Raw genomic sequence first — 27,718 nt, forward strand, 5'->3', positions numbered from 1 at the left:
AGTGACATTTTATCCCACAAGTGCTGATACTGAGAGTTTCTTTCACTTTGCGGCATAGAGGAAAGGAAGCCTGGGCTAATGAGAAAACAGGGGTTCCAGCCCTGGCTCAATCACCCTGTTTATGCAGCTCTCTGAGCTGTCAAAAGAAGAGGGCTGGGTCAGGTTCTTTCCAACTCTGCGCCACTTGTTGGCAGAGAAGGAATTTGACATGCTGCCTCCTACCCTGAAACAGCATCTTTTCTTTCCCTTCCCCTCCTCTTTAAAGAGAGCTAGGCACACCATTCTAAAGGGAAGAGTCTGAGACTGGGAAGCAGGTATCTTTCAATCCATCTTGCCTTCAGTTCTATCATCTGGGAAAAGGGCAGGTACTCTCCAGGTACAGGAGCTAGGATTCAAAGGTATTGCTTGGACTTGGCATGGCTCAGCCCAGCTCTCTAGCCTTCTTCTGGCTGCTAAGGTCTGGCAGAACTGTGGGTGGGCAGAGCCAAGGCACAAAGAACCAATCAGAGGAAGAAGTCATCTGGGCTTGGTGCTTTCCCTTCCTGATATCCATTTGAACTTTTAGTTGGGCTCTGAACTGCAATAAGCGGTAGACAGGCATGGATTTCATCTTTCATAAAGCCAATTTTTGGAAGAGGTGACCTGGCAACTTAGACATGATTTGGTCCATTTTCTTTGGCTAGAAAGCCAAGACTAAACTTTAGATTGGTCAGGGACTCTGGGCACCCCCAGAATATTTTGTGAAATGATCTTCCCTTCACCATCATGCACTCTGAGACCATCGTGCAGCCAGAGACCAGCAGTGTGCCCCTCTCATTTGATATGGATGATTCAGAATGAAGCAGGCTAACAACTTTAGTTCGAGGCAGTGTTTTCTCTGGCAACCAATTATTTTGTCAGAAATTTGGCAACTGGAAAATGAGCTTTTCCTATATAATAGTGCTGCCTTGTATGTGGTGAATGGTACCACTAAATATCTCCTGATGAGTCTGTGGAGGGATGGGAGAAGTGGGGAACCTTTCCTTCTACTCTCAGACTGTTTCAGAGAACTGCCCTTTAGCCCTATTTCCCTTCCTCCAACACTGACATCAAATGCTTCTCTTCTAATGGTAGGAGAGTTAAAGCTTTTACTTTTTTGGAAAGTTGTGCACCATTTCTAGAAATCTTTGAGTGAGCTGTGTCTCGTGCTGAACTTGTGATGTCTCTTACCAATGTCCAGAGAGGTCACTCACCTAAGAAATCCAGTACCTGCTGGGACAGGTCACTGCAGGTGTCCCAGAGCACTCTGCACTGCAGATAGCAGAGGAATTTTGGCCCCTATGCTTATTTATTCTCCTAACATTCAGGTGGTGGCTTTGGCAAGTGCCTCTTTGACCAAGCAAGTTCCCAGCTTGGTCACTTGATTGGAGCCACATCATCTGATATAATCTTTAGTGAGCCTATTTCCCATCTTTATTTTGTAGGAGATAAAAAGTTACACTTTTTTTCCCCCAGAACTCAGCTATCTCTTAAGGGTGTGCTTGACGGAAATCAATGAGAATTGCTTTATCATCAGTGTTCTCTTCTAATCTCTCTACCTTCTCCAGCACCCACCCCCTTTTTTGCACCTGATCAAGTACACGTTTCATCTTCAAAATAAAAATTTATTCAGTCTGTAACAAGAACATTGAATCTGCACATTTGCGCACAAGTTCACATTTAAAAACAGCGGAGCACATCAGTAATAAAAAAACCTATGATACAAGTGGAACATCCCAACCACCAGGAAGATTAAGGAAGGAGATGAGACCACTCTTTATATTCTGCTTCAAATGCCTCTAAAAGGTCCCAGAGATTCCAGGGAGCACCTGCTTTATTTAATAAAATGTAAGCATAAAAGTTTGGGGTGGCCAGGGGCAAAGGTAACAGTCAATGGGACAGTCTTTTAGACTTGTTTTCCACATTTATAACAAATCCTACAAAATAATGTTAAAAAAAAAAAAAGGCACCTTAACCTATACCAAGCAAACCAAAATCCAATAAAATATAAAAACCAAACAATTCCCTGTGGGCTTACTGATTAGGAAACATTTCAGGGCCAGTTACCCAGTTTTCAGATTGGGACATCAGCTCAAGTTAAGCCCTGGGTATTAGCTCTGCATGTGTATATAGGATGCTGCACCAGTGTCACGATGAGGACACACAGATGGCAGCGCTAGTCATATACCCCTTGTGGCATCTTCAAGCCCATGAGGGGTGATTCCAGTTTAGAAATCCTGTCCTAGATCTCTGGGCACTGAGAAAATGAGGCTGGTTCTCTTTTCATAGCAGGAGCCAGGCCTAGTCACCCTCCACTTCCAAGCTAAAAAAGTACAGAAGCACCTTGCAATAGCTCTCCATGGCATCAAGGGACCCCAATCCCTGGGAAAAGGTTAGGAGTGTGCAGCTTCCTGCTTTGGTGGCAGGCTTTTTCCTAATACAGGGGTTGGATGAGGTGAGGCAGCAAATACATTTATGCCTAAAACATGCCTTGTTTTTTTTTAGTTTGGAAGGGAAAACGAAGTCCAAGATCCTATTAAGTTGGATTGGTGCTGAAGGAGCTAAAATGTCATCTCATCTACCATCAAAAAGCAAAACGAAATTAAACAAAAACAACACTAGCCATTCACCATTACAACCATCACTATAAGACACACAATCACTGAGGAAATGACTATTTCCATACAGAGTGTTGGATGGGAGTACAGGACACAGATGAAGTCAGCTCCAGGTTTCCCCCACTTTCCCATGAGGGCTGACCATTACAGGCTGGCTCTGTGTGAGGACTCCTAGGACAGCCAGGTCTGGCTGCCTAGAGGAGACTGAGCTGCTGTCAAGATGATACACATTTTAATACCCACACAATGTAAACAAGGTATCCACAAACAGTTGTCCAAAAAAGCCAAATAATGGCTTTATTTAAAAATTTAAAAATGCCCTTAAAAGTGACTCCTTTTGCATAATGCTCTTAAAACACAAACAAAACTCCCACAAAAACATCTTTCTTTACCAAACATGCCTAGATCACTTCAGAACTAAAATCCTCAGATGGAATAGGTGAAGACTTCTGTGAGCTGCCATGTCTCAAAAGCTTCAGGTCTACCCAACAGCATCTGTCTGGGCCCTTTAGCAGGAGGAAGCCTAGGCTGTCATCCTCAGGCTGTCCTTGAAGCTCTTGGTAATTCCCAAAATGAGAAACAGGAAATACAGCCGGGATAAAGGTACAGAACCAGGATAATGCTAGATAAACAGCCGAAAGAGGCTGAGATGCTAGAATGATCCCATTCAGAATCTGAAAGGCAATCAAAATGAGGAGTGATGAATATTACAACACTACAGTACTACATGTCTACTATAGTATACACTACTCCTAAGTGTTTCTAAAATCAAGGGTTGGGGTTTCTCTCCTTCCTACTGACCAGGTAACCAGCCAGATTACAGCTCAAAGCCTGTGTACTCTCTGGGGCTTTAACCTCATGTACCAGAATGTTACTTTTTACACACACACACACACCACACACACACACACACACACACACACTCCCTCTCCTCTTTCTCTCTCCCTAGGCCCCCCCCCATCTCTCCTCCAGAGTAACTGAGAGTTAGTCAGACTGTGGTGGTTTCAAAATAGAGGCACCGAGGAAGAGGTCAAGACTTTTGCTATGCATCTCTCTACCAGACCTAGGGCTGAGTTTTCCATGAACAGAAAAGGGAAACAGGCCAACTGAGATTATAAAAAAGTTTGAAGAGAAGTCTGAAAAGTCCTTGATAGCTCAACGTGTTCTTCCCCTGGACATCGCTCAGCTATGTAAATAACACAAGAACACTTGGTTGTGGGAGTTGGAGCGGGCTGGCAAAATCCCATGACATGGCTGAATTACAGACCCAGTGTAGAGGATGTTTCTTTAGGCAGGTAAATTAAATGATTAAAATAATAATTTTAAAAAAAGGCAGAGCAAGAAAATTTTCTCTACTCTCTTTGTTTTTCTTCACAGCATTAGAGGGTTTCTCCCCATCTTTGTTGTTATTTAATGCACTGAGAGTAAACATTAAACACAGTGGCAGGGTGAGAACAGTACAATCTTAACTATCCTGCTTGTACTTAATCTCCATGCAAATCCTTTTCTCCCTACCCCTACCACAATTTCCTGTCCTTCCCCCATCATAGTGGTGGTGGAATTTCCTCAAGACAGAGCAGTTTAGATCGATGAACCTGGAAATTCATAACCCCGTCTTGCAAGCCTCCTCATACTGGTATATGCCACCCAACAAAACACTTTACAACACATTAAATATACCAGAATCACAAAGCTGTGTGGATGATACATTTAAACATTTAGGGGATCTATTAGGGACAGATACGTATAATTATTATACCATAAAGACACTTATAGTAGGAGGTTTCTGTCCAATCTGCCTCCTAGCAGTGATTTCAGACTCAACCACAGCTTCCACAAGGCAACTGGATTCATACTCCTCAAGCAATTACGGGTGGGATCAGTCCACCTTTTCCCTCTCCTTTGGGTCATCCTACTACCTGCTCCCACCAGATACTGGCCTCTGACATCACTTTGACAGTCTGTACATTTGTCTTTTCCTCTCAGTGCTGTGATAAACCAAAACCCTAAACCTCAAGTCTGTACTTGGTCAGTCTTTCAGCAATGTGGACATCAACCAAAGCAAACAGGGAGCAAATCTGCAAACCTCTTCAGTTTTGATGAGCTGCAAAGGGTGTTTCATTCCAGCCTAAATACATTTTCTGTAAGAAGCTGAATTAAACTCATGGCAGGTGCTCCTATGTTGAGGATCTCCACAACAGCAGCAAAGCAACAGCATCCCAATGGAGTCATTAAGGTGCCTGCCCTTGGCTGAGGCTTTCCCCCATCCCTTCAGCCTAACTCATTAGGAACGTCCATCCTGGGCAGCAACACTCACATGCACTTCCTCCCTGGCTGCGCTTCAGCTACTGGCAAACAACATTCTGAGATTTCAGTCTCAAAGAGGAATCAGCCTTCAGTCAAACTGTGATCTAATGGGAACCTTTAGGGGTTTCTCTGAGGAGGAAGTTACTAACGCATAATTTGGCAGGAGCTGGCAATTAGAAGTCTCCATTTAAACAATTAAAAACACTGTCAATATACTCTGCAGATTCCTACCAACACCTATCAGTTTTATTTCTGTGGTGTATTTTCCAGTTGCAGCTTTACTTTTTCTTAAAAAGAATTAATCAAAAAGACCCTACAACATCAACAACAAAACATTGTAAGAAAGTGACATTATCTACATAAATACTGTGTATAAACTAGAGAAATGACAAATCTTCCAGGAAAAATAAAGGGAAAAAAACTTACATCAAGTGTTAACAGTGATAATATCAAAAAGAAAACTTTGCATTCAATGGAGGTTATACGCATGTAATGTAACATTTCAAATATCATCTATGAAATTAAAAAAAAAAAAGGCAGCACTGGGAGAAACAGCATGAGGGAAGAAAATAAATTGAAAAAAATATGGCCATTAAACTTAGAAGGCCCACAGAATTATTCAAGTAATGAAAGGGTTAAAACCCTACATATGTATTCATTTTACAAGAACACATTGACTTTCAATTGCTGTTTTTCAAACCTGTCCCTATGTATGAGTTGGAAGGATGCTGCAGAGCACATTTCCTGGCAAGGAGGGGCTGGATGACCACCTGTGTGGAGCCCAGGGACCCTGAAGATAGTGGACAGCAGCCTCTTTTCCCTCTACTTCTCCTCCTCCTTCTTATGCTTACTCTACAGAGGACTTCTCGAATTTCATTTGGGGTTCATTTTCAATTTAATAAAAAGAACTATTTGCTTGGTAAGTTTACAAAGCCAGCCATTACCATGCTTTTCTGTAATGATCCGCTCCAGAATAGAAGAAATTACTTCTGGAAGACCCTCTTTGAAAGCAAAGCAGAACCTTCCCACTTCAGGAACTCCAATGGGCTGGGGCTGGGGGTCACAGCTGAGAGCACGCTGATGTCAGGCTGCCCTTCAGCCCATCTGATGCATCAGGTCTGGAGAGCAAACCGTCAGACACACAGGCCCGGGGGAGCATTTCCAATTTCCGGCTTCGTCTCCACTGTCCCCATCTGCTTCCTTTCTTAATCAAGCAAGTATGCCTTTTCTCAGAGGGCAAGATGAGGAGCAGGTGGCAGTTGATTGAAAAACAGCAATTTGCCTTTCATAAAGGTGTTCTTTAAAAATGAGTTTTTGAGGTTTGAATTTTCTAAAAATAAAAAATGATAAAATGGTCTTGCCATCCAAATCTCTCTTTTACACACACAGAGAAATAAAACCCCAAACCCTGCATGCGCCAGGAACAGTAAAATGACCAAAATATTATAAAATTAACCAATAAAGTGCATGTTCCTTACGTATTACACCTGCCCCTTTTACAAACATTTCTTTTAGAAAGTCACATGTGTAGGCTCAGAATCACATGGTATTATAGAAGGGGTTGGTTGTCCGTTTTTTATCATTTGCTTTTTTCAGTCTCCTAAGAGGGTGAGTTCTGCTGTGCTGCTGACGGGGAGCCAAAGCCAGCCCTGGAGCTGGGCCTGCACACTGTGGCCCCTGGGTCTGTAGCAAAGGAAGGCCTTCAGAACTAGTCAATTCAGGTCCTGCTTTGGGGAGCAAACACTGCTGACTGTAACCAAATTCTTTGGCATACTGTACAAGGGGCCTCTCCACTGGCTTGCTCTGCACGATACACTCTGTTGTTTTAAGTTGCTCTATAAAATACTTGGTGGGTTCTGGGTTCTGGGGGGCATCTGGGTTTCCTGGGGGCTCCTGGGCCTCCATGGTATGCATGCCTGAGTCTGTTTTGATGAAGGGCTGAAGCAGTTTGAGATGAGGGGACTCAGAGCAGACAGGCTCCGTCTGCAGTAAACAGTCTTTACAGAGGTCCAAGTAACCTAACTTGGTGAGGGAAGCTGAACGCCTCATTTGGGATGGTTTGGTGAGCCCTAACTGGCAAATTGCTCGAGACTCAATTTCCTTAGAGCGCTCCTTCACCACACTGGGGCTGTGGCTGAGACCCTTTATATTGTCACTACTAGAGCTATGTGGGAGTCTACAGGCTACAGGTGATGGGTCCAGTGCTTTTTCTAATTTCCCAATGTTGTCACCTAGTTTGCTAATTAAACTTAGGTCTTCACTACTTAATGGGGAGCCCTTATATGGCACTTCATTGCCACTGGAGAGGGGGCCCTCCTGATTTTCTTCCCAGCTCCCCTGCTCCGCAGAGGGCTCGCTGTCTGTGGTGCTGCTTTGCTCCGTGAAGCCTTCTAGGTGAACCACAGTCTGGGGATTCAGGTAATCCAAGCTGGCAGACGGTACGTGAATTGTGTGACTGACAAAAGGCGCTGCTGTGTCCTGGGCTGTTGATGAGCTATTGCCCCAGCCTGCAGGGCTGCTCATGGTGGAGGCTGGATCAGTGGGCCTGTCGTGCTCAGATGAAGAATGAGGCAGAGGTAGCACTTTGGGGTGCAGAGAAACCTGGTCGGGGCCCAGTGTCCTGTTTAGATTTTCATCCAGTGCACAGAGGACTGTGATGGACTTCTCCACTTTCACTTTCCTCAGGCCTTGTTCCCCACTCTTTTCACTGGTGGCTATTCCACCCCCTTGCCCAGTGTGATCAGGTGATGTAACTGTGTGGGTATACTCAATGATTTCTATCTTCTTGGGAAGGGGAAGAGGAAATGCCTGTGTCTCAGCTCTCTGGCATGAAACCATAGTCCTCTGCACTTTCAGGACTCCTTCCTGCTTTGTTCTGGTATCTGACCCTGGGCACTGCTGAGAAGCTGGCAAGGGGTGAAACTCCAGCAGTTCGGGTGCTGGAACAATGGCATCTTGCTCGCAATGGGGTAGTGAGCCAGCCTCAGACCCACTGCATTTCCCTTTGCTCTTGTTCATCTCTGCTTCCTTGGCGACAAATGAATGTTCTAGGGTGGCTTCATCACTCTTCCCTTTTGGTGCTGGTTCTGTCACAGAGGAATCTTTCTTGGAATTCTTGCGAGTGGACAATGAGGTACAAGTAGGGGTAGCACCATGGTGCTCTTGCTCCTGCCGCAGGCGCTCCTCAAACTCCAATGTGGCTCGCCTCACGGACCCAGGGCACCACTTGGCACCTGGGTGCATCCCTGGGCCCCAGAGCTCTTGCTCTCCCTCAGCTGGTTCCTCTTCTTCCAAGTCCATTGTGAATAAGTGTGTGGTTAGGCAGCCTTCTGGATCCCACTTCCCCAAGTCTTTGGCTAGTTCAGGCTGGGCTGTGCAGGAACCTTCATTCTGCTCCGTATCTCCAAGTCTGTACCCTGGGGCCTGGGCCCTCTCAAGGGTCATCTCATGGATGGTGTTCTTCTTTGGTGTATGGCATGGGTTGGACAGAATGTCTTTCAATTGAATCTGTCCAACTCCTTGACTGATAGATTCAATCTCAGTGACGATTTCTTTGACTGAAATTGCATTTTCTGAGTGAGACTGCATGAAGATGTCTGGGCTGACCAGTTCTGAGATTGCCTAAGAAGAGAAAATAATGAGATGGTTTTGGTGAATTACAGTCTAATTGAAAATGCCAGATTTTTTGCTTACTAATCCTCTGATCCGGGAGAACCTTCTGGCTATGAGGACACAAATCATGGAGTGCTGTCCTCTGCCTAGGACTGTACTCTGACCATCTGCTTTGTCACACAAGAAAAAAACAGATTAATCAAACACAGAGATACAAAATTGGCTACAGGTTGTATCACTGTCTACTGAACTTTCTGTTCTGTTTACTCCAACAGGATTCCAATCTAATATCTTGCTCCAAAAATAAACAGCAAATAGCCTTGGAGGTTCCTAATTTTTCTAAGACCATGAGCCTTAAGAATTTAGGCCATACTCGGGTAAATGAAACCTTTCCTCTTTGGCCTATCAACTTTTAGTTAAATTCTAACCTAGTCTGAGAGAAGAGTTCCATTCAAGGGCTCAGTGGCCACCTTCAGTATGCCCAGTGTTAGACAGGGAAAGATGGATGAGGCTATCATCTGATGTCTGATTTGGAGAATCTCTGCTCTCTTCTCTCCCTGTCTTGCCAACCTTCATCCATGTCCTCCCACTTCCTCGCCTAGCAGCAGCATCCCAGCATGTTAGGCCACTCTGTATCCGATCACACAATTCCCAAGTTTCACAGGGTTCCTTCTGGGAAAGGTTTATTTGGCTTATGCAGCCATGTGCCTGAGTGAACTTAGAAACTGTGACTCTGACATTTTACTGTTCTACCAGTTATAAATTCCCAGGTGGACGTAGGACAAGGCCAAAGGAAACTGGCCAATGCAAAATCAAGTCCTATTGTAAAAAAAAAAAAGAATTTCAAAATCTGACAACGGCCCTTGGACACTTCTTAAAATGACATCATTACGACCATCAATCTACTTTGTTAACATTTTTATGAGCCTTCAAAGTACAATGTTTCCCCAGGAATTTTTCTGGTCTTTCCCCTTCAAAAGAGAGTCAGAGCTAGTACAAAAAACCAACAAGGTCAGTTATGCCTTTGGGAGAAATCTGCTGGGACATCAGGCAGAGGCAAACTTGCCAAGACTGGGAGAGAAGCCACAGCGGGTCCAGTGTGTGCACAGGCTGTGGAGGGAGTGCTCATATGACCAGGGATTTTGCAAAAAAGCTATTTCTGTCAGAGCAGCTACACCAAATGGTCTAAAGGAGAGCTCAAGCATTCATATTTCCCAGCAGAAATGAAACAGAGGCATAGCCTTTGGGAGAGGAGAAGACAGAAGCAGAGGCAATGACTACCCTGGGGTAGTTGAGAAGAGAGAGGAAGGATGAGTAATGAACAAGATGGTAAATATAAGCGGAGAGACATCCTGAGACATTAAGAATCTGCTCAGCTCCACCGAATTCAGTAAGTGAGGTCTGGTGTGTTAGAGTAAATCTGTCACCACTGACTTCCCAACTACTGTATTATACTGACAATTATATTGATTAAAATGCATCCCGATTTCGGAAATGTCAAAATGGGAATGAGTGTGAGTCTTAGAAATTATGATATACAATAATTCTTTCCTTGGTCTGAGATGACTAAAAAGAGTTCCATATGCCACTGAGAAGAATCTTGGGATTTTGTCCACTCTCAAATCATTCCCCTAAACCAGCCCTCAATTCTTGAATACTACAAGGTCTGAGATGAGGAACAATTCAGAACTTTATTAAGAGCAAGAACTTGGCACGGGAATCAGGTGCTACTCCAACAACTATTTACATGTCTAGTCTGAATTTTCTGAGACAAAAAGAATTTTCCAAACAAATCCATCTTCTCAGAGAGACACAAGTCTCACTGAGGCAGCGTATGAGTCCCTGGCATTTCATTACTGGTGAGATTTGATCTGAACTGCAGAGTTCCAAGTAGGGGACCTCTCCTTTTTCAGCCAGGGCATTTTTTTTGGCTAATCCCTTTTTTCCCTTGTCCCTTCAGAAGTGCTTCCAATGACACCAAAAACCTGGAAAGATAAATACCTCTAAAGCCAACTGATTAAAAAAAAATTAACCTCTAAGTTTTCAAGGAAAGTCTCAGCCAGACTCTCTCATGTTGCCTTTCTAAATCTTTAGCAACATTGAAAATAACACGAACATAGCAGAATCCCAAACATTCTGTCTTCGAAGAGAACTTCGTTAGGTGGAGAACTATAATGATAGATTTTACCTTTGACTGTTCCTCATCCATTGAAGATTCTTCAGACGCATGAGTAGTATTACTCAAAGAGCTGCTTCTCTGATCATCAGCTGTCACTTCAGAAGGGGCTACTTCTATCACTGACAATCGATAGCTCTCATTCCTTCCTCCTCCCAGTTCCTCCATCCTTGAGTGGGAAAAAGATCGTGACCGGGTTTCTTGAGAAAGCTCTACAAATTTCTCTAGGGCGCTAAAAAAATCAATGCGATCTGTACTGAAATCTGAGACTTCAGTCTGACAACTGGGTTGGGGGCTCGGTGATTCAGGGTCAGGGGACATGGGGAGGTCTTTCAGGCGAGATGTCAACTCTTCCATAGGCAGTAAATGGACGTTCATGTCTGCTTTCAGTGCATCTGTCTCCAAATCTTCGACTGTTAAGTCTGAGAACTTATTGGCCACTTCTGGGGCCTGCCCAGGTTGGATTAAGGCTTTAGATGCATGGCAGTTGTCAAGAGGAAATTTTGATTCATTGAGACAACACCCTGATGTGCATCCATTGATATCATTTAGGTTTAATTCATCTTCAATTTGTCCGGCACGAAATTCTCTAGAAGTAAACTCCAAGCAGATCATCCTTTCTTTGGTACACAGCCCTTTCTGATTTTCATCTTGTGGGACAACATGTTCCACGAAGACAGGAGGTGTGGGTGGGTGATTCTCCATGGCCTTCACCTCGGCAATCTGGTCTGCTGAGGTGGTGACTTCCTTCTTGCTGAGCTCCAGCCCTGGTTTGCAGATGGGTTCATGGTGATCTGAGAGGTCGCTATCTGAATGAGATCTCCAGAGCTTGTTATGCCGCTGTTTGCTGTGGAGAACAGACACAAGAAATCTCTTACTCTGATGTGTGAAAACAATCAACACCTTCTCATGAAACTGATCCCAGGTAAACTTAAATCTTAACCTGAAAAATGCTTTGTAATGCTCAGTGGAAGTAGACAATAACCATTTGAAAACATGCTCAATTTAACTAAAAGCAAAAAATGAAAACAAAGCAAAACAACAAAAATGAATAAATATGAGATCTGATTTTTTACCTGTCAGACTAACGAGAACTAAAATACCCACTGTTGCTAATACCCACTGTTGATGATGGTATGGCCAAACAAGCCCTCCCACATATAGTTGGTAGAGATGTGATTTGTAGCATTTTTAAGAGTGAACTCTGAAAATAGCTCTCATAATTTAGCCCTTTTAACCAGCAATTCTTAAGAATTTTTCTTGGAGAAATACTACTATAAATGCACAAAGATATACACAGAAAGATATTCACTATAACACTGTCATCCTAAAAAAAAAAAGACGCCAAAAAATTTATTTAAATTACTGTCCATACGCCTACATGCTAGAGGCTGTTAAAAAATCAGGTACTTTAGTGGAATGATGTCTGAGGCATATTATTAAGTAAAAAAGCACATTAAACATGTTTGGAATGGTCAGTTCCCATGCTAGAATAAGTATAGAAAAATATCTGGAGGAATGTCACCAAACTGGTAAGTATTTTTAAGGAAGGCAGAAATACTTTTGTGAAGGGTTTTCCTCTCTATACTCTGCATTTCTATGATGTTTGAATTTTTAAAATGAACATGTTTAACTTAATAACCAGAAGAAAAAAAAAACTAAAACAAAACAGCATTCAAGCAATATGAAGAGAAATAAATTGTCTCTTGGAGCTCATTACAAATCCTCATAATTGGGATGAAGAGCTGATATAGAATTAATCAGCTCTTCATCCCAATGTGGAAGTGTGAGGACGGTGGTAAGCTTTCTTGAATTAGAAAGCAAAGATGAGGCTAGTAAATCTGGAGAAAAAAGTTGGTAAGAGGATGGAAGAGGATGAGCATAAAGTACAAGCTCCTTTCATAAGGATCTTTGGATAAAAATCATCAAGCTAAGGTGACACCTGGATGAGCAAGTGGGCCAAAGGAAGCCCCAGACACACATTAATCCTCTGGTTTTTTTTTTTTTTTATGGAGGGAAAAGTATGATGTGGGAATGAGATTTCATTTCAAACCACAGTCCTGAACTAGGAAGCACAGTTCCCAAAGCCCCAGCCAAAAAGAGAAAGATGGCCCTGTGGCTGGTTGGGATCACCTGCCCAAAGAAACAGGTCACTAAATGGCTTATGGGGTATGGTTTCCATGACTTACAAGCTGATGAAGAGCAACCTAACCACAGGGTAGAATAGGAAATAGCCCAAAACAACTTACCCTGGGCTCAGGGCCACGCCCGCCTCCAAGGCCTGTAAATCTCTGCTGAGTCATATGCCTGCACTAATGTGAACCCCTGTTTGTTCTCAACTCTGCACCTGCTCTCAGTTCCCCCTGCCTGTCTACTGCTTGGGTGGGGCTCTCTCTGACTCAGGCCTGCACAGCCAGAGGATGCTTTTCTGGGTAAGGAGCAGGTCAATCTGTTTATGAAGACAAGCTATAATCAATTAGCTGGGAGTAAGGTAGGGTTTTCACTCTTTCCAAGCTGCATGAACTCCAGCCACCCCTAGGAGGAGACAACATATCACACATCCCAAACCCGTGAGTGGCTGTCAGGAGAAGCAAGCTGACTTCTTGGTGAGGTCTAAACTATACACTGTGATCAATCAATGCTGAAGAACTTCCCTTTAAAATTCTTTCTTTTATATCTAGACACCCTTGTTTCCTGACCTAAATGTGACTGTGTTCTCCAATTTTTTTATTTTTTAATTAAAAAAAAAATTTGTGTGTTCTCCAGTTTTTATCCTTCACCTATCTTAAAGATGTTCAAATGTGTACCAACTCCTCTTGGCCTCCATGGCAGGACAATTCCTGTCATGCAAATGACTGTGAAGACATTTCGGGGAATAGCTGTTCTCATTCTTCTACTAATATAAAAGAACATATTATCAAGCAAAAGGCAAATGGGATGTTCTCATGATCCGAAGAACCCACTGGAGTATGATTTTTAAAACTGCCTGTAAATCACTAACCAATCAAGAGAGAATAAGAAACCAAAGTTAAACAGGCACAAACAGTGCGTGTTTCAGAGGAAGTGGCTGACATCATAGTTGCTTTGCCCAGCAGGGATTTCCTTCTCTTCCTGGAGGAGATAATCATCAGAAAATATTGGGTCAGGGCTCTGGAATTAACATGACACTTACTTGTAAAGGAGAAAGAAATATCTCAATCTGAAGATCGGTCTGCTTCTGCCTCCTTTTTCATTTTTATAATAGGACCTGCAGTGAGAGTGGTAGGCAGCTCTCTGCTACTGTCAAGATATTCATTACCATGGCTTTTGAAGCACTGCTACTCCACGTGGCTCTTCCAGGTTCCCTCCCTCCTCCTCCTTCCTCAGGGGTTATTAACCTCTGTCCCGAATTTTGTGCTTATCATTCCCTTTCTTTTCTTTATAGAGTTATCGCATGTTTTGTTCTTAATGATAGATTGCTCAGTTTTGCATGTTTTGAATTTTATACAAATAAAGTCATACTGTTTGTATTCTTCTACAATTGCTTTTTTGACTAACATGTATACAGCTGTAATTTCACAAAGTGTAATGAATATGCCACAATTTTTTTATCCATCTTGTTGATGAACAGTTTTGGCTATTACAAACGACACTGCCATGGACATTCTTCTGCCTGGTGCACACTTTGGATTCTCGAATGTGTTATATATAGAAGCCAAAAAGGTGGGTCACAGGGCATGTATGAATCATAAATTTTACTCGGTAACACCAAACTGTATTCCAGTGGAGCCTTTCTCCAAGTCGGTTTATTATAATGCTCCATTACTTGTAGGAACAGACATTAAGACATTAGATATTTATTATTTTAAACTGTTAATGTTTAAATTCAGCTGACAACTCCTGCAATCTATTCCAGGTAGGCAGCAAGTAAACAAGTTGCCAAAAGAACCTCAGAGTTGGTTTGTGGCCTGGATGATGCAATCAACTCTCAGTTTCTTTTCCCCCTTGAATGGCCTCTGACCTGAATTTGGATTCACATAAACACACTGACATACATGAGATGACTGGGCCATTCTGGGTAAGAATTTGGCCTTTTACTTAGTAAATGAACAGGAAATTAAATGACAGGATACACATGATATCCCATTCTCTTTCCTCCACTTTCTTGCTTTCTTGTTTATTATATGTTTGATAGAGCACTAACTCTGATAAAGTTATATAGAAGAAAACACTGCTAAAAATGGATTATCAGTTATAGTAAAATCAGACTGTTTATGGTTACGTCTTGGGGCATTAGGCAGCCTGTAGAAAGGAGGAGAAGGAAGGGAAAAAACTTCAATTGAGCATTTTCTGTGTGCTGTGCTTTAAGATTATTTCTCTAAAAAGCTATTAAGAAAATCCTTTAAACTTCAATTGGGATTGGCTGTCACCTGACCAGGAGCCATGTCCTCTCATTCTTGGTTTCCCTCCTGCTGGTTGACCATTGTGCACCAGCTAACTAGACTTCAATGTCTCCACCAGCAAAGCCTCTGGCCCTAGTGACAGGGGTGTTCAAAGAATCAAAATTGACATCTATGAGGACATGTGGCACAAACTCTTCCTGGCTACCACTCAGTTTTCTTCCTTGCCTTATACACTGAAACCTAATATCACAGACACATGGCCAGCTTGCAAAAGCCTGAAATCTGAACTTGTCTAATGGAACACAAATCTGCCAGATACCTGCATGATCAGAGTGCAGAATAACAAACAGGGCTGCTGGCAGTTTAATGGAAGGTTGAGAGAGAGAGAGAGAGAGAGAGAGAGAGACACACACACACACACACACACACACACACACACACACACACACACGTCTCTCCCTCCTGCATCACTCCCATTCCCCAGCTATAAAAACATAAAAAATAAAATTAGATATGAACAATATCAGTGGCTTTGTGATGCCATACCCTTTTAAGTCTGAGGGAGAATACTAAATATCAGTCTTCTCCAGGCTCTTAAAGACATACTGAAGGATGCAAAAAGCCCCTTGTGTTTCAAGGGGGCTATTACTATTTGGCCCATATCCTCATATTCTGATTAAGAGGCTGTAATCAATTCATAAATTCCTACAGGACCTGGTGCCACTTTGCTAAACTTCTTTTCTACCAAGAGGTCAAAGTACCAAGTTAACAGCCTCAAACAGAGGGCTGCTACCTCAAGTTAAGCACTGAGTGCCAACCAATCATCTGGACAACCGTGAAGCTAGAGAATGCTAGGATCAGGGCTCTATTTCTTTGGGAAAATCACCACATGCTTCCTGGGAGAAGATATGAAACATGAGATCTAAGCACCTCGACAGAAAGTAGAAAAAGAATGAGTGGCATTTTTCTAAGAACTTTCCTCTCTTGGTTACTTGAGCTGCAAAGCTTGACAGAGCTTTGGATAGTTACAGGAGTCTTGGTCTTCTCTTTCTTTGTTCATCTAAGCTAACAAATTTGGAGCAGAACTCCAGGGCTAGGCAAGAGTCTGCTGGGCCCAATCACTTGGTATTTAGCTTGGCAGGTTATCTTGCAAGTGCCATTTTTTGACACACACCATAGACTGCAGACCTTAATGGCTGTACACTCAGCAGACACTCCCACTCTTTTTCCTCAATGACAGAGGCCTGATTTGGTTGGGGTGTTACTGTCCCAAGGGTTCGGGAAATGTGGCACTTCCCAAGTACCAAAGAGTAAATGTGAATTTGTTTAAGCCAGCCCAGGAAATTCTATTTTTCTGGCCAGTGATTAGTTTTAGGCATATTACCAAGTTTTGGCCAATGAGTCCTGTAGGGGAAGTCTACTGGGGAGCTTCTGGGAAAGGTCTTCCCACTGTAATTGAAACGCCCATTCATTCAGCCAGATGCTGTGGAATTTACATGTAGATGCCCAGAAATGTGGCAGATATCTGTCAATCATGAGGAGACAAGTTCAAGGACCAAACCATTTACCCAGGAAGGTAGAACAGAAAGATAGAGAGTATCAAAGTCCCTGATTATATCACTGAGCCATTAGAGTCTACTTCTGTGTTTCTTGTTACAAGTGATGTTAAATGGTCCAACTTTTTAAACTACCTATAGCTGGGTGTTAGGCCAGATATCTTGTTTGACCCTGCAGATCCACTCTTCAGCTTTTCTACCCTGTTATCTGCCCTCAAAGTTGATCTATGGACAGCATCAACAGGCCCCCTAGTCTTCTGACTTCCGCAGGCTTTGGCTAGTAGGATACCCCGGCAGGAGACTGGAGGGAGGAGAGTAAAGGCAGATCATTTATTTCCCTAGCTCCCTCTCTGCAGGGTCACTTCAGGCTGGCTGTGTTTCTTAATTGAAGGTTATTGCTCTTCTCTGAAGGCACCTTTCTCTCCAAAACTTGCCTTCTAAGTTCTAGAAATGCTCCCTCTTTGGGCCTAAGAAGCTATTACCAAAGGGCTCTCCTGATACAAGTCCCTCGATTCCACTTCAATCCCACGCCTTTGTAAACAGTCCCTTTATAAAACCCTCCTCAAATAATCCTAACCCAAGTACACAGTTTCTTCTTGAGATCCCGATTGATAGAGGTATTTTATTATTTGCAGCTGAAAGCAGCCTAAGTAATAACCCCAGTACTGGATTCTAGTTCTTAAAATCCAGGAGATAACATGATACATGTTAAATGGTCCAATTCCAGGACCACTTCTTATTCCAGTTTCTAATGGAGTTGATGTGTCTGTGGGTGGTAGGAGGCAGTGGTTGGAGGAAGGAGGAGCAAATAAATGGCATGTACATGTGTCAAGGAGGAAGAAATAAATAGCACACGCATATATATGTGTTTTCTGGAGGAAGGAAATGATGAGAATCATATCTGAACAACCTTTAACAGTACATAATGTACATTCGTATACATTTTTATTTACAATAACTTGGTGAGGTAGGTCTCCTGATTTTCACTTTATAGATAGGGTCAGGTGAGGATCAGAATTGTGTATTAACTTCTCAGAGTTGCAGCAAAGGGGTGAGCTAGGAATGGAAACCAGATCTATTGACTCAAATTCTGTGGTTTCCTCATTCCCCAGGGCTTGCCCCTCCCTCCATGAATCAAATCCAGTAAGGCAGGATGGAACAGAAAGGAAAGAGGCAGAGAGTGATTTGTGGGTTTATACTGCCCTTCTTATCCTCATCTAAGATTTTTCTGAAAATCCTTTAACATCTAAGAAAAATCACATACACTAAAAAACCCAACTCAACAGCTTGCAGTAGCCTGGGATTCCAGAATAAATACTAAAATTGGCAGAACACATAGTATCCTTCCTCTCAACGGGTCACGTGAGGACACTGCCTAACATCCGTCATGCGTGTCTGAGAATATACAATATTTATATCTCAACCAATCCTCAGATGCCAAAAAGAACTGCTGTGTCTTACCTTCTGATCTAATCTAAAACTGTCATTAAAATCTGGCCCCAAAGACCTATAAATTCTTTGTAAGTGGAGGAGACTTGCATATCCTTCCAGCCCCCTAAGAGAACGGCTCAGATGAAATTATGCCAAGTACTGAGTAAGTGGGAGGGGTTACTTTTTTAAAGTGGAAACCAGACTGCTATGCTGTGGCCATATTTTCACAATACTTCAGGGGTGGGATGGGGTCCCTCTGCTTGGATAGGCTGGAAGGCTATTTAACATTTTGTTCAGGGGAAACACAGCCCAGATTCAAGAGTCAAGACTGAGTCATGAGACTCACTGGAGTCAAACTCTGGCATGAGCCCCAGCTGCTTCTAGGCAGCTATGCCTTCACCATAATAAAACCACCTAGAACATGCTTACATGGAAAAAACAAAGCAAAATCTAGTATCTATAGAACTTCAGTATGTGGCATCTCAGGAAACCGATCCTTAAAATCCGGTTTAATACCTGAATCTTTTTCTTGAGAGCAGATGAAGGTGGCTTTCACCACCAAAGGGGGCAATAAATAGTGAAATTAATTACTCATTTTATAACCAATTACCAAATTATTGTAGAAACAGCTAGTTTTTATTGATACAGAGAGATCAAGACCTAGTACTGGGTAGACAGAGAAAGACAAATATCCCATGGTGTCACTTATATGTAAAATCTAAAAAAGCCAAACTCAGAGAAACAGAGTAAAGTGCTGGTTACCAAGGGTGGGGGTTGGGGAAAATGGGGAGATACTGGTCAAAGGGTACAAACTTCCAGTTATAAGATTAACAAATTCTGGAAGCCTAATGTACGGCATGGTAATTAAAGCTAATATTACTGTATTAGATACGTGAATGTTGCTAAGGGAGATCTTAAATATTCTCATCACAAAAAAGAAGTGATTAAAGGGATGGAGATGTTAGCTAACGCTATGGTGACAATCAGGTTGCTATATATAAATGTATCAAATCAATACATTGTACACCTTAAACTTAACAATGCTATATGTCAATTATATCTCAATAAAGCTGGGGGAAATAAGGAACAGTGATGGTTAAGTGCAGTGTTAGTGCTCAATAAACACTGCTACAGTTAAAGACAAGTACTGGGTAGAGAGGTAGGCTGAAGAACAGTTTTTGTGAAAAAATAGCCATCAATAAATGTGATAAGAATAAGACCTGGAGAAATAAGATAACATCAACTGCTCTCTATGGCTATTGAGTTTATATATAAAATTAGATTAAAAGATGTGAAAAAAAAAAAAAGAGCTATTTTTGGGATGTACCTTCACACCTCAAATGGGTTATATATATATCCCAATTCTGCTCATTTGTCACATGACCAAAATCAATGGAAAGAACTCAGTGAAAGCAGGCAGTGAAAAATAAAAAATGATGTCTGAAGAAATAGCAGGCATTTTTCTTTTTTTAAACAAATGGTTTAAAAAAATTTCTAAGAATTCCAGCTATGCCTAGCATTACCTTGGGAGCAATCAGTATTCGTTTTGATAAGACAGCTGCATCTGGCATTAGAAGGTATGGAGAAGTGTTCATTAAAATCTGTACCTAGTTGAGAATTGAAATAAGGAAATATTTCCATCCTTTAGCTTAAATGTCTATAGTTTTGATTAAATGCCTAATCTTACGTGCTTATACTTATTTTTTAAAAAATGGATAGAGATTTCAATTTTCAAAACATATGATACATCTAAGTTAGGCTGAACTACCAGCAGAGAAGAACATTTCACCTTGCCCTAGAGAGCATAAAGGTGGGAAAATCTGAGAAAGTCTCTTAAGGATTCACCTTGCCAGCAAGATCCCCTGATACTCTTCCAGTTGTCTCATGAAGCTGGGATTGGGCTTGGTCACAGTTCGTCTTTCCTTCACATAGTCATAGGCTCGGTCCAGATTCCAGCCATATTCCTTCATTGCATAGGCGATCACAGTGGAGGCTGAGCGACTCACCCCCATTTTGCAGTGCACAAGGCATTTAGATCCATGTTTCCTAGTTTGAGAGATTGAAGTAAGGAGGAAAACACAACAGTGAGTACACTTTAAAAGCTGGGTTCTAAATGTTTCCAAGTCTCTTGCCCTGCCATTCCATTTTCTTGCTATGCAATCCATTCCACCTTACTGTACTTATATACATCTATAATCAAATGTGCTCCAGGGCAGGCAATTCTAGTGTATTCAAACAATATTCAATGTTAATTAACATTAAGCCTCTTCAATTCATTTAGCAAACATTTACTAGGCATTCACATGTAAGACAATGAGCAAGATACTGCAAAACGAAGATAAGTTTTTCCCTACAGGGTAGGATTCAGTAGGAGAAGCAGACAATTAAAATGCAAAATGGTAGTTGCAATGACAGTTGGTCAGAGTGTCCCAAAAGACTTTTCAGTTTAGAGACTGGACCTCATTTTGTATGTGGTTGGAGGCCAGTCCCTTCATAGCCCCAGGGGCATGTTTCATGGCTGGCCTGCTCTTGAGTTACAGGTGTGGCAGTGATTCACTTAATTTATCCAAGTGTTCTGAACTGCTTCCAGTTCAAGTTCCAGTAAGGGCTCTGGCCCTAGAGGAAAGCACAAACCAAATGAAACTAACCCTCCTCTTTACTCAGATGTAGCCCTGAATATTATTTTTCACACCACCACCCATATTCTGTCTAGGGACTGGCAGGACAACCTGTGGAGCTGGAGGGGACCATGTGTGATGTACCACATGGCCTTCTCAGTGAGGAGGGTGGAATGAATAATTACCTTTTTTTTTTTTTTTAATGGAGTGGAAGAACAAGAAAACAAAGTTACCATAAAGTGATACTAAAAAACAAAACAAAACCCCTTAGTCTTAGCATGCAGGCTGTATTACCTTGGATAGGAACATTACTCAGTTATGCTAATTCTGCTAATAACAGTGTCTGGCACAGAATAAGCCTTCAAATATTTGCTAAATGTATGAACAAACTTATGGATCTGCTGATTAGATGTCAGGTATGAGTAGGAACATTTTAAAATCTGGAAAAAAGTGCTTACTCTTATCACTAGGATAATATACACGGGTTGGAATTCTTCCCAAGTGGCTATTCCAATAAATTAAAAAAAAATGCACATGTCAGCCTAACAGGAAATCTATTCATTCACTCATTCACTCACTGTATTATAATAGACAAGCTTCCTTCCAAAAGCTTATAATCCTTCAGCTGGAGACAAAGACACATGAAAGAGTTAAGTGCCAATGCAAGGAAGCATGGGTTTAAGTGCCAACATGAGTGAGCCAGATAAGATACAAGAATGCAGAGAATGGTCTGGAATAATTGAAACAGTCTCAAAACGAAGATCAACCTCAAACCTTGCAATTAGATGCAAAATTTTGGTGTCCTAAGGTTGGTGTGGTATGTGTCTCTGTGTGCTTAGATTATCCCAAGTGACTAGGAAATACTTATTTTGTTTATGGCACCATAGGGTTTTCCTTTATACTATAGTTGGGAAGCCAGTGCACAGTGACTCAGATGAAAGTTCAGACCTACTCTCTCTGTTTTCATCAAGCTCTGACAACTTTAACACATTAAATTTCAGGTCTATTCCTGTAGGCATGGAAGGTGCTCAAACGTGGACAACCCTAAGAAAAACACAATTATGAAATCCACTCCCATGAAAACATTTCATCATTTTGAATTGGGTTTGTTTGTTTGTTTGTTTTAGTGGATGGTTCCTAACTCATGTAACAAAAGATGTGAAGTCAGTTCTCACCTAATCCAACTTTAGCTTTTAGGTTTAACACCCACCCCACAACTGCCTCCCTCCCTCCCAACCACACCCAGTGCTGGACTGTCCAGATGAAGCCTGGCATCACATTAGTAATCCTAAACCCATCCATCTGTACAGTCTGGAATTCAGGGCCCTGATTAGGGTGAAACACATGAGGTGCCCAGGGTGCCATTTAAGGAGGTACTCACTCTCAGATGCTGACCTGAGAGTGAGAGTTGTTTAAATGTAACCTGGGTGCCTCATGAACCTCACCCTAATTCCAGCCCTGTTAAAATCAGTTTTTCTTTTCATTGAGACTGGGGTCTCGCCTTGAACTCTAGCCTCTTTAGCTGTGACCCTGACAACCTGCCTAGTCTTTTCCAGTTCATTTTCTGTAAGGGACTAGACCACTCTTATATACATGATGAACTTTGATATGAGACATGATCTTAGATTCAAGTCCTAGCTCCACCACTTGTTACTTAACCTCTCTGAACCTTAACTCTATAGTCTGTCCACATCTGTACAGAAGGATAACAATATATGCCTCACTGAGTTTTGGAAAAGATGAGAGAATAAATGTAAAATACCTGACACATAGTAAGCATGCTACGAGTGGTATTATTATTGAGAATAGTTTAGTAATAGGATCCAAGAATATAAAATGCTCTTTCAGGTGCTGGCTAGAGACTGAGAGAATGAGCTCAAAACTAGAGTATGGGAATTCAGGATAACTAAAAGGAAGAATTTCCTAACCATAAAAGTCTTTAAGAGAAATATGGAATCATTCTTGAAGGAAGACTTTAAAAACAGAAATGCTTCTCATCTGCCAGGGATGATTTGAATGTGGTCCCACCAGAAAGGAGAGCATGACCAACATGCTCATTTATGGTTCTTTCTATTGAAATCATAAATAAGATTGACAAGTAAATCCCAAGAAACTTAAAAAAAATCAGTGTTGACATATTAAATACTAATTAATATGAAACACTAAATTAAGAACATTAAATAGCCAATTAAATTTTTTAAAATTTAATTGGCTATTTAAAAGAACCAATTAAATTTTTTAAAAAAGGACCAATTTAAGAAAGATATCAAAGAAAGGCCTGAGAAAAATTTCACTAGAGTATCATAAAAGTAAAATTAAAAAAAAAGGAGAAAAGATTTCCAAAGTTCATTACGTTTACTTCCTTGTCTTCAAAGAGGAGGACTCTGTATTCTACCTATCTGGATGAATTTCTATTATATAACTTTCAAATGTCCCTATTAGCAACTTAATAAGTGTTTCATTCAGAATTTCTTCCTTCCTCATTTCTATTTCTTTTGCTGCAGCTTGTTTATTTACTTTAATTTTGTGCTCAATGGAAATAACCAACATGAGATTATTTTCTTCTAGGGGCTTCATCTACTTAAAGGAAAAGTATTAAGTAACTAAGTCATCTTTTCCCTAGGATTAAGAAATCTCAGTCTTTTTTTCTTTACTTCGTTTCCCCTCGACAAGTACCATTAATAAGTTATATACAGCTTCCAGGCCCCAGCCATATATGGTGCACAAGGAACAGGTGTAAGCATATGTGTTCAGGACCCATTACTCACTTTGCTTTAGAGATGAATTTGTAAGTGTCGTTCCAGTAAGCAAGGAGATCTGTTGCCTCTTCATCATATACCCGAATGTTATGATACTCAAAGAGTCCTGGGAAGAAGTTATCTATCTCTCGAGTGACATTCAAGATATACCGCACCCTGTGAGGAAACCAAGGGAGAATAAGGGCTCTACTACTCAAGCTAAATCTAATTTCTAGCACCGTTTTTCTTATTTAAAACTTGTTTACTCCCTGGGCTGAAATTAAGCACTAAAAAATTGAAGAAAACAAAAAAACTAAGAGGCTATACTTATTTAGTACAGAAATTGTATGATAAAGTCCTGGGCATACCTAGATACCAGGGAGTTACTGGGAGAAAAGCTGTCTACCAAGTTCGACATCTAAATTCCATTTTCAATTTATGTATAATTATACAATGTATACAATCTCATCTCTGGTAGTCTTTTGAAAACATGTCTTGTATTTTACTCCAAAGAACCAACTTGAGGCCTATGATCTGACAATTCCTTTTCAGTCACTAAAATTATCAGTAATATTATTCTTTGGAAGTCATTTGTATTAAATCATGTACCTCAAGAAAAACCAAAAAAAACAGAAAGGGGGAAAATTTCCATCCTATCTTCCTAAATGCCAGATTGTCAGATTTTGCTCTACTATTCTCTAAACTTTATGAAATGCAAATGAGGCCAGGGCTGGGAGGGTCAGAGGAAAGTTGGATTTAAAACTCTCTTAACTCTCTAAGATGCATTCCTGGCTGCTATGGCAGCAGATGTGTCTGAGAGTTCTCCCATACTGAGAGGCCTGCAGAAAAGAGTTTCTGTATCAGAAATTTCTTCTGCTCTCTCTCTCACTATGCAACCTCAACTGCTAGGGTTTAATTTGCCACAGGATTATCTTTTCTCAATGCTGTGTACTTAGACACACTGGAGTTCACTCCAACAACACAACACAGACTCACTAATTTTTCTCTGCATAAGCTGCTTCCTTCTCAGAAATACATGTGGGGTTCTACAAATCCAATCTCTAAAGTCAGAGAAATGACCACAGCAAGGGAGAGCCATAGCTAACCAATTCTGTGGTTAAGGTTAAGAGACTAAAATTTTCTAGAACATAATTTGAATCCGTTTTAACTTAGCATTAAAGTCCATTACTAGAAAGAATTTTTTTTCTTTTGAATTTAAAAAGCAAGCACATGCAACTGTGGGAAACAGTCTAGCAGTTCCCCAAAAGGTTAAACATTGAGTTACCATAAGACCCAGCAATTCATCTCCTAGATAGAAACCCAGGAGAAATAAAAACATAAGTCCACATAAGACTTTGTACATAAATGGTCATAGCAGTATTCATAATAGCCCCAAAGTGACACCTAAATGTCCATCAACTGGGGAATGGATAAACAAAATGTTGTATATTATGGAATATTATTTGGCAATAAAAAAGGAATGAAGTACTAACACATGCTACAACATTAATAAACCTTGAAAATATAATGTTAAGTAAAAACAAAAAAACATTCTTAAAAGACCACATATTGGATGATTCCATTTAAATGAAATAGTCCAGAAGAGGCAAATCTATAGAGACAGATAGTGTATTAGTTTTCAGGGAGTAAGGGGAGGAAGGGGAATGGGAGTTACTGCTAAAGGGTGCAGGTCTTTTTTGGGTTGAAAATGTTTTAAGTTGCTTGTTGTACAGCTAGGAATATATTAAAAACCACTTAAGTGTACATTTTAAAGGGTGAACTGTATAGTATGTGAATTATATCTTAGTAAAACTGGTTGGGAAAAAGGCAAGCACACTTCTCTTATTTTATTTAAAATAAAGGTGAGCAACCTCCCACCTCCAATCCTGTACTTCAGTAATGGATTATGGCATGACAGGGCTTCCCAATCCTTTTCATTACAGGACTCTCAGCAGCCACTACCAAATGGAATCGTCACTCCTTGAAACTTCTTTGCTATCTCGATATGGAGTAGCATCTTTAACTGGGGTTCTAAAGTCAGTAGATTGGCTGAAGATGACCTTAATGTCAAACTTACTCTAGAAAAATCCCTTAAATCATCCACAGGGGGAAGTAAACATTTTTGTGTATAGATAGATCCCTGAATGGTAATTCTTCGCCCACTGACATTTAAGAATCAGTAAATTTAAGAAACAAGATCTAAGTAGATGACTGAATATCCAACCATACTGTTTTTTAAGACAAACAGATATAACTGTGTTTTATAATTTAGCCTTATAAGTAGTACATGAGATAAATAGGTCTCATCTCCAGCTGGGGTTATAAGTCAAAAGTCAGTGTATTCTAAAGTAAAGTGTATGTATACATAATGCAATTCCAATGCATTTGGCAAGTACTGCTATATCAAATCTCAGATTTCATATTAAACACTGTATCTAGGTGCTAGTTTCCCACAAGTCATACTGTCAATTTTTCTATCGTTCCTTCACATTTACTGGTACCCTCTTGGTATAAAGCTCTGAACTAGGTAGATGTATGTTTTACACAAAGCTAAGACACCATCTCTGCTTTCAAGAACTCTAGACTTAATCCTTATCAATTTAAACTTTCCAAGTTCTATTTATTTTCATATCTTAAATTAAGTAACCAGATTCCCCCTGGAACTTTTTTTTTTATATAATCGTTTGGCTTACGTCCCGCTCCCAGTTCACTTTAGCAATTATGAGGTACCTTTCTTCTGGGGGAAAAGTAGGGAGAATGCACCTAATCATGTTAAAGATAACCAGAAGGCTGACTTGTAGCTGAGAAAACAGGCAGCCAGAAGCCAGCCAGGCAGCCATCATTATCTCTGAGTCTCAGGAGGTCTTATCTATGTCCACAATGAAAAGTTGGCATGGCTAATTTCCAGACATGATTTTCTCTTGTCTTTTTGGGATGATCTGACCTCCTAAAGCCAAGTTCAATGAAAAACTTACGCATTAGCTAAGGAGTAAAAAGGGAAGAATGGCAGCTTTTTGCCTGTTAAATGTTCACAGTTGTCTCAACTGCTACAATAAAACTCAATAACTATGTTTCTTAGACGCACATTTCTTAATGAAAGGTAGGTAAGTCTTCTTGTTCAATTTCAGAAGCTTGTTAATTTTACATTTATAACCTGCTTAGTCTTCAAACACCTTACTATAAAAGGACAGGGACTGAGTCTCATTTATCTTTGGATCCCTAGCACCGTGCTTGGCCCACAGAAGATGTTCAATTAATGTTAAAAGAACAGCTGTGAGCCCAACATATGCAGTCCTGTGTACCCTTACATAAAAACAGGAACCAAAGGCAAAACTATGGAGAGAGTAAAAAGATCAGTGATTGTTGGGTTAGGGGTGCAGGGATAAATGGATGGAGCATAGGGGATTTTTAGAGCAGTGAAAATAGTATGTGATACCATAATTTGGACATTATACATTTGTCCAAAATCATAGAACGTACAATACCAAGAGTGAACCATAAGCTATGGACTTTGGGTGATTATGATGTGTCAATGTAGGTTCATCAGTTGTAACAAATGAACCACTCTGGTGGGGATGTTCTTAATGGGGGAGGCTATGTATGTGTTGGGGAATGGGTAGATAGATGGCAAATCTCTGTCCCTTTTCCTCAATTTTGCTGGGAATCCTTAAACTGCTCAGTTTGGTAGGGGGGAAGATGAAACAGTGCGAGAACAGCAGTTTTAATTTTTATTACATTACACCTGATTAGAATTAATGGGCATTAACTCTTAAGCTTAAAGTTACTTATTGACACCTCTTTGACTAGAAAACGTAGTAAAAATAAAACAGTGATACTTACCCTCGGTTCTGTAGATCCTCTAAGTTAGAGGCATTCCATTCTGAGCCCTGTGGAACCAAAAAGACAAAGTTAGGGAGTATTAACATAGGAACCAAATACAATAATTGAACAGCAGTCCTGTGAGGGAAAAAGCAGAGTTTCTAAAAAAAAAAGGGTCAATCATCTACTGAGTTTCCTCTCTAAGTGCCAGGTACTTTACATGCTATCACATTTAGTTTTCACAAAGGATAGTTAAAGAAAGTTATCTTCATTTTTACAGATAAGAAAACCAACACTTATAGAATTCAAGTAACTTTTGCTCAAGAGCATATTTCTGGAAATACATATCTTTGACCATCCTCTAAACTAAGTTAAATGTCTGTTATTCTTATTTACGGTGCTCTGATTTTTTTTTAATAACATGTATCACAATTTTTACTTGT

At 40.8% G+C, this 27,718-nt stretch overlaps 1 protein-coding gene across 6 annotated transcripts in view; it reads right to left on the reverse strand.

Annotated features, from left to right (window-relative positions):
* Positions 1-1,627: 1,627 nt before the first annotated feature.
* SSH2 (slingshot protein phosphatase 2) overlaps positions 1,628-27,718 on the reverse strand; it is a 223,245-nt gene continuing 197,154 nt past the window's right edge. For 2 of the 6 annotated variants that reach the window (XM_039886176.1, XM_039886179.1), the window contains 5 exons: positions 27,297-27,343; positions 23,487-23,633; positions 19,946-20,146; positions 10,744-11,578; positions 3,593-8,564 (listed from right to left, as the gene is read on the reverse strand). In XM_039886176.1, coding sequence (XP_039742110.1) covers positions 6,483-8,564; positions 10,744-11,578; positions 19,946-20,146; positions 23,487-23,633; positions 27,297-27,343 — 3,312 coding nt within the window. In that variant the 3' untranslated portion in view covers positions 3,593-6,482. Of the gene's footprint in view, positions 3,311-3,592; positions 8,565-10,743; positions 11,579-19,945; positions 20,147-23,486; positions 23,634-27,296; positions 27,344-27,718 lie in introns of those variants that run through there. The other 4 variants (XM_039886178.1, XM_039886177.1, XR_005658057.1 and 1 more) reach the window with 3 other exon arrangements.

This window comes from Pteropus medius, unplaced genomic scaffold (genome assembly GCF_902729225.1).
Source record: "Pteropus medius unplaced genomic scaffold, Ma_sr-lr_union100, whole genome shotgun sequence".
Classification (NCBI taxonomy): Eukaryota; Metazoa; Chordata; class Mammalia; order Chiroptera; family Pteropodidae; genus Pteropus; species Pteropus medius.